General features: G+C 38.3%; 1 protein-coding gene across 1 annotated transcript in view; it reads right to left on the minus strand.

Moving 5' to 3' along the window:
* Window positions 1-2,021: 2,021 nt before the first annotated feature.
* ptger2a (prostaglandin E receptor 2a (subtype EP2)) overlaps window positions 2,022-7,832 on the minus strand; it is a 13,904-nt gene continuing 8,093 nt past the window's right edge. The window contains exon 3 of the mRNA XM_005744220.1: window positions 2,022-3,079. Coding sequence (XP_005744277.1) covers window positions 2,804-3,079 — 276 coding nt within the window. The 3' untranslated portion in view covers window positions 2,022-2,803. The remainder of the gene's footprint in view (window positions 3,080-7,832) is intronic.

The following is a 7,832-nucleotide window of genomic DNA, read 5'->3' on the forward strand; positions in this document are numbered from 1 at the left end:
TATCACAGGCACACTGACGCAAAGACTCACATACACACGCTCATTCTCAAAATCACAAGAGAACACATTGGCATTAGTGCACACAGAAAGAACACATTACCACTGACAGGAAGCAGTAAGTCTCTGTCGTAAACACTGAACATATTGAGCCTGAGCTAAGAATCAACAACATACCAGCAGAGGCAATAAACTGCAGATTTTAACAACACAACGGGCAATTCTCACAGTGATGCTCACTGAATCTTCTGGCCTTTACCACACATTTCTGTGAACATTTTTCCACTTTGTACTCATTTGAGCACCAAACTATTTCAATTCCTAAACCCAGTCTCGTCAGTGGGAGAGTTTTCCCTTTTTTTGAGAGATAATGGCAGGAGAGCAGGCAGAAGTTTGCAGTAGCTTTATTTTATTCCCCAGGGTTCCTTTAAGAGAAAGATATTGTGTAATTCAACCACATATAACTTTTTATCCCATTGAAAGTCTGCAAAAAAACAAAGTGGAGAATACTACCCACATTTTCCAAGAAAATCAGTAGTCATCTGATTTCAGCTGATTTGCTAAAAGTGACATCACTGTTGTGTAATGGTGGGTGGCTGATCAGTAAAGTGCGTGAGCTGTGTAGGCTAACTGCAAAATGATTAATGCGGGGTACAATTCTTAAGGAGCTGAAAGGAAACTTACATTGGAAACCTTTGCTTTATCAGCTGAATTTCTAAGAGGATCTTAGCTGTGAGCCCTAATTTAGAAAGATGTCTTGTTTCAACACCAGATTGTTACTGTAGGAGACACCCTTCAGTTACAGGCTACTTCAGTTACAGTAAAGTTTTATTCAACCGTATTTCAGTCAGAACCACTATAGTCAAAAGTTATAGAAGGGGATTAGGGCTACAGGAAAAAAAACAAAAAAATGGGGATGTCTTTTTTTTTTTAATCACTTTTTTCACAGAACTCTTGGAGGGGGGGAGACCTCCCCGCTTTTTTACCCCCAATGCCCTTATCCTCTTCTGTAAAAAGTTTTATGCATAAATTAGAAAATGTGTGTCAACGTTAGATAGAAAGAACTTTGAGAAGCACAGAAAAACTGCTTGTGTGAATGAGGCAAGTTTATAACATTTAAATGGACTGTTTTTTCTCTACCTGAACACTCAAAGCACCTTTCCATTTAAAGTTACAGTCTTTCCACACTATAAAAATAAAGATAAATTCAAAGAAATCATTAAACGCCCCAAACTATGAAATTCATGTCCATGAAACTTCTGAACACAACTGTTTATGGAAAGCTAGAAGATGACCCCAAATAGGACATAGCAAACACAAATAAAACAAAAATCACATCATCGGCTTAGAAGGTGGAGTTGGGTAGAGATGAGTTGGATACATAGCAACTTTAGCCAGACTAAAACCCAATAAATGGCGTGGCGTGGTTCATATTCGCCAAACAGGTGTGTAAAAGGGTATCATCTCAAACCAGCTGATGTAGATGTAGGGCTAAAGCTCAAGACTTCAGATATTTGTTGTGTAAATATTTATAATGAAAACTTTGAGACAGGATTTATAAATGGCCACTGCATATTCTTTGTATTGTGCATAAAGATGCATTTGCACGTGTATTTAGTGAACTGCTGCCAATAACTGTTTGCCATTACAGTGATAAATACTGAATGTAATCAGCCATTTCTTTACAAATCACGCAGCTGACATAATTTAATCTACAGTATCACTTAAGGCAGAAAAGGTATGTTTATGCTATAATAGTTAACATATAAACCTACCTGGTCTGGAAAATTAACTTGATCACATTATTTTTAATTTATTTAGCTTGTGGGGATAGGTTAATTGGAAAATCCAAATTGCCATTAAGTGTGAATGTGAGTGTGAATGCTTGTCTGTCCCTGTGTGTTGGCCCTGCGACAGACTGGCGACCTGTCCAGGGTGTACCCCGCCTCTCGCCCTATGACAGCTGGGATAGGCTCCAGCGCCCCCCGCGACCCTGAAAAGGATAAGCGGAAGCGAATGGATGGATGGATGGATGGACATTATTTTTAATTATTTTGTCATTAATAAGACCCACTTTAAAAAGTACCCTAAGTTCATAAAGTGCATCAAAAGCATTACAATAACAGCCACGTGTCATGAGATTATTGATCCGCTTTTCCTTAACAGTTTAAGAAGCTTAAATCAAAATACATTTGCACATGAAACCTTGTTGTTAATAACATGGTAGTGTATCCTGTATACTACACACTATACATAAAAAATAAATACTGTAGCTCTCTACCTTTTTTGGTTAAAAGATAGCTTAATCTAAGACTCTGTAGGCATCCTGCCCTTGGACTTTTCTAACATCAATCTGGCAGCCTAGATTAAAGTACGAGGTTTAGACTCTCAGGGTTGATAAGAGAAGTATCAAAATACCAGTGATCAATATTTGTAACGCACTTGCAGATTGTCTATGACATCACTGCCAAACTTTAGATATTTCCTTTCCCATCAGCAGCCATTTTTCTTTCATTCATAAAGAATGCAAGTCATGAGGGAGACAAAATCTCCGGAGAAGTCAGTGTGCATTTAGCTGAAATGCTAGAAGTGTATGGAAATGCCCAGTGATTGGCAAGAGACGGCCCGAAACTGATAAGGCTGCTTAGAAGTTCTTATCAGCTTGATGGCATGGACCATTACCCAAAAGAAACACTGCTGTGACCCAGCAAACTTCTGCAGCTTCGGTGCTCAGGTAGGACAGCGCACAGTCTACTTTCATGTCCAGTAAACATAAATATCAAGTGATGGCAAAGCACTGCTGCAGTCACATATTTTTTACTGAATCAATTTGCTCCGTGTACAGCGTTGGCCGAGACAGTTCTAGTTTGGCATTTTCTTTAGCCAGCGATGATTTAAACACAGATCCTCTCTGGTCTATCAGGGTGGACTGGCAGACAGAGGTCCAGCAAAAGTGCTGAACACCAGGGGAGAGTAGGATGAAGACCCAGGGGTCGACGATGGAGTTGACGGAGATGAAGCGGAGAGCAATCAGGTCTGAGGGGTGATCATTCTCGCCATTGTAGTTGATGTACACTCGAATCTGAGGGAGGAAAGAGGAAGCAAGGAGTGAGGATAGAGAGATTATGAAGATTCCAAGGTACAATCTCAAAGCGAACATCATGAGAGAAAGACACACCACAGCTAGCATCCTGGTTCCAAATCAAACATTAAGCCTTTAATAGTAAACCATCACATAAAGACAGTTTGATATAGGGGGCTGAATTTGACTTAATTTTAATTTAATGCTGCCTGCATGTGGAAGGAGTTTGGAATCATCTTGACAGTGAACAGTGCAAAAGCCAGCCAACATCCAAAGAAGAAATTACAAGAAAGCCAATGTTGTAGAATAAAAGTGGTAAAAAAATACTACAAATGTTCATATTTCATGTTTTTGCATTATTGCTCTAGCTAGCAAAATCACATCCGCTTATACTAGCCCATTTATTTATTTATCTATGCAGAATCTGTGGCTCTACTATATATTGATTATTTTGATTATTGAGGAAATACTGTTGGGACATCTAAGAAACTGGAGACTTTTTCTTTGTCTCTTCCAGCGAGATTAGCATGATAGCAATCAATCCAACGGCGAAAATGTTGCTGGCGAGTGGACTAGTGCGAGTGCTGTAAATTTTTAAAAAGGTGGAGAAATGGTCTCCACTTACACAAGAGGCTGAGGATAGAAGCCCAGATCTAAACTAGATTACATAATAAACAATGATAATTTGGGCTCAGTTTATCTTACAACCTGATCTCATAATGCATAGTTTTAATTGTTTCGGTTTTAGTCTGCATAACTGATTTCTCAAAAATAAATAGCACTACAATTTATCCCTAGTAATGCGCACACAAGATATTTTTACTAACTAATGTTCTACATCAGGAAGAATATTTAAATTTCTTGCAACTCCCAAATATGGGCTCTCATGCTTACAGCCATTCACTCAGTTTACAGACAAAAATAACAATAAAAGGAAAGTATGCTTACAGTTTTTTAGCTCATCCTACCAATAATTCAAGAAATCTCCACCATTTTCAAAGCACATAGATACTTCGGGCCGTTTGGATAAACAGACCAAATATTAAAAATGAAACTCCGTACTTTCTAACCTAAAAACCAAACTAAAATCACACTCTAACTACTCTTGTGGTAGTTCATGATGTACTCGTGTCCCCCCGTGTTTTAGGACATAAATTTTCCTCTTTTTTTTTTATGTTCCAGGATATAAAGTTCCCTCCTTTAACTTTGTTTGCATGAAAAATATTTCTCAGGCCAATCACATATCTACTGATATAGTTATGTACTTGGTTAGGGTTAGGTAATAATAAGCAGTTTGGTTAGCTGTACATGGTCTGGATAAAAATCCTCTCTAATGAGTCTCAAACATATGATCTGCAGGTAGGAAACATGCTTCCAACTGAAGCACCTTTTAAACTCGACTGAGTTCAAATTCAGATCTTTTCCGTTTTTGTAAGCTCACCATATGATTTTCATCTGCCTCGGTCTACAACCTCCAACCTTGTTCAAAAGACAAAATCAAAGAAAGGTAGTAGAAAAATTGATGTATTATAAAGTACTTGAGCTTTTAAATACAGCTGCTTTCATTAGCACCCCTTAGGCCAAGAATGAGCATCAAATTACACTAATTAGTTCCTCCTTTGCAGCTGGAATGTCAGTGAAATCAGCCACTGCATTTATTGGCAGGAAGAAGCAGTAAATTCCCTCAGCACATAAACATAAGGTTGAGAACCAGCATGTTAATACAATCCATGGAAGCTGTGACTAGTCTGCAGGTTTAGAAATGACTGCTACTCTCTCTCGGGGATCGAGGGGAACAATATACAGTTAAAAGGATCAAATAACAACGGACAATAACCTCCTAATATTTTACATGCTCGCTGTATTCCCTAACAGTGCTTCTCTTATTCACTTCCTGTCCTCCACCCACCCTTTTCTCTTTCTCTGAAATTCTTTTTTTATTGCTATCTGCAAGTTTTTATTTAGCGCTTTCTCTTTTGCATTCAACTCTACATTTGTGTCGGCACCTATGAGAGCACTCAATTTATCACCTGGAAATAAGGAGTAATTTGCATGAAAAATTTGCAAGAAAAATCAGCATGTATTTCAAAAATACAAATGATGAAGGAACAATGTGAACAACCTTGGAATAAAACACAAAATGTGCCTTTTGCGTGTTCTGCTCTTTAAGTGCAAACTCCAGTGCCATTTTAAACAAAGCCAGATGGGATCATTACTCTGATCAGTGACAGCCTTCACCATGTGTGAGAAACGAGAATGCGAGGAGACAGAAGTCAGACTTTCACCGTGAGCCCACGTTTCTCTCACAGCACCAACAGGAAGCGTTGTTGTGAGTCTTTGAGGGTATTGATCAGAGAACTAATGTCATCTGTTTTAGTTTAATTTCGAAGAGCAAAATGTTACACAGCCACAGTGTATGCTGAGCAGATACTGCTCAGCATACACTGAGTCAGAGGTGATGACATTATTAATTTTGCCCTCATGATATCGTGTTACTTATTAATGTTGGCTAGCGTTTTCAAATTTTAATGCGATCACAGATAACCACATCATCTGTCCACGATTTCATATCCGCAGAAAAATGTAATATGATCTTGCCATGTGGCTGTGTGTATTTGATATCCTGACTGTGGTCTCACATTACAATCTGGACACCCAAGAGTATATACAGTATATCATTGTGTCCTTGGGAATCTCACAATCATTTTGCAAACATGAAAAACCTTAAATATTTATTCAAGCCCCACCTTCTTGAGCTACAGTCATTATTAGAGAACTGCTCAGTGATGACAGTCACAACATCAGATCTTATCAGTGAAAAGGGTAGCAGTTTTATCACTTTAAAATACACTTGGCTTGAATGCTAACGTATGACTCTACTTTGAAGGCAAACCTCCATCTTCAATGTGTGCTGCACTTGATAATTTGCACTAACATTCGGCTAGTATTTGCAGGCCAACATGAAAAACTACAGGCAGCTATGGCAATCTGCTAGGAACCAAAGCAATGACTAGGAAGCTTTTGGTGCAACTACTTCTTTGCATCCAACTTCACCCAAGCGACCGCCAAAAACCAGCGAGCGGTGGTAAAAAGGCTGATGACTCAGCCACTTAAAATTGTTGCTGCATAATAGCTGAACATGACTGACATGAAGATGCAGTCTGTCCAACAGAATCACCAACTTTTTTTCTATTAAAAAAATACAGAATAAGTTTGCATCTAAATGACGCCATCAAGTCACCATAATCATACACCCTAACTAACAGCTTTGCATGGTAAAATTAGCAGTTTTGTCAATGTTGTCTGGTGGAGTTCAAGAGTTTGACTTCTTGTTAAGAAGCACCACCTGAAACCAGGAAAAGCACTGAAAATGTTCAACATATAACATACATTTAAACTGATATCAACACATGTAAGTTTACTTTCTTGCTAGAAGGCAATACTGCATCGTTGATGGTGTTAAAAAAGACTACTATGGGTAACATGTAATTAAAGCGGATTATCCCCAACTAAGTGAAAACAATTTACTCAGAGAATATGATAAAAATCTTTAAATGGTTCTATGGACTGAAAAAAGGCAACCCAGTTCATCAAATACATATTTTATTTTATGTCTCTCCAGTAAAAATAAAACCACCAAAATTTGACTCTTCATGTATTTGGAATTTAGCAAACTTACAAATTTAGTAGGGGAACAAATAATTATTTCCCCCACTGCGTTCTACTGTAGCCCAAGTAGATTTCCTTCCTCCCTCATGTCCCTGTTTACCCTCGCTGTACCAAAAGTCATGCATTTCACTGAGTTGCCTGTTGAGGCAGTGAAGAAACCTGATCTCAGTGTCTTGTACCTGCCTACAGAATTCTACATCTGGCTGCAGTTGTCTGATAGTTGATTCTCATTAACACAATTAGAAGCTGTCAAAATGTTCAGTTTTACGGCATCCTGTGATGATTACGCTCCTCATTAGTGTTAAAGACATTTTTTTAAAAGTCCTGTGTATGAATAGCTTATGTTACAAAAGCACTAGAAATTTTAAGTGAGTGGATGTGTGACAATTTGAGGGATTTACATAACGATCAAACAATAACTGTTAAATTAATAATACTCCTTGAGGAACACTCTCTGAAGGGCTCTGCTTGTAAGAACACGGTTCATAAAGTGGCTTCCGCCTTGGCGTCGTCTGCTTTTTATATTGTGGCTGATATTAAGTTAAGTATAATGCACAACTTGGCAGACACTGCAGAGCTGAAGGTTATGACTCCGTATTTCAGGTCAGAGCTGAGAAGCAACAGCACACGGGATGGCACTTTAGCACATAACCGATGTCTGCAACTAAGTGCATGGCATCATATTCTGCTGGGAAAGCTACTCATTTAGCATTTAAAGAACAAAGTGACGCTTAGGAAATCAAATGTTTCTCATATGTCTACTTTGTAAACATGCTATGCTAGTCAGAAATATCATATAACAAAGTCTAACAACATAGAGGTTTTGTTTTTGGTGTTTTACTACCATCCCCTGAGCAATCATCTGTGATGTTGTTACAAGTGACATTTCTAATTGCACTTGGAAAGACAGATACTCATGATCTTCTCATTACAGCCTGAATCCAAATTGCTTTCTGATGACATTACTGATAAAATCTTAAAGGTTGCTTCCTGTTACCAAGCATACTGCAAGTGAAGCTTGCTGTTTGGAATGATAACTTGACCTTAAAACATAACTTCTATTTGATTGGGGGGTCGGGGGGGG

This window comes from Pundamilia nyererei, unplaced genomic scaffold (genome assembly GCF_000239375.1).
Source record: "Pundamilia nyererei isolate P.nyererei 1_Seehausen unplaced genomic scaffold, PunNye1.0 scaffold00141, whole genome shotgun sequence".
NCBI lineage: Eukaryota > Metazoa > Chordata > Actinopteri > Cichliformes > Cichlidae > Pundamilia > Pundamilia nyererei.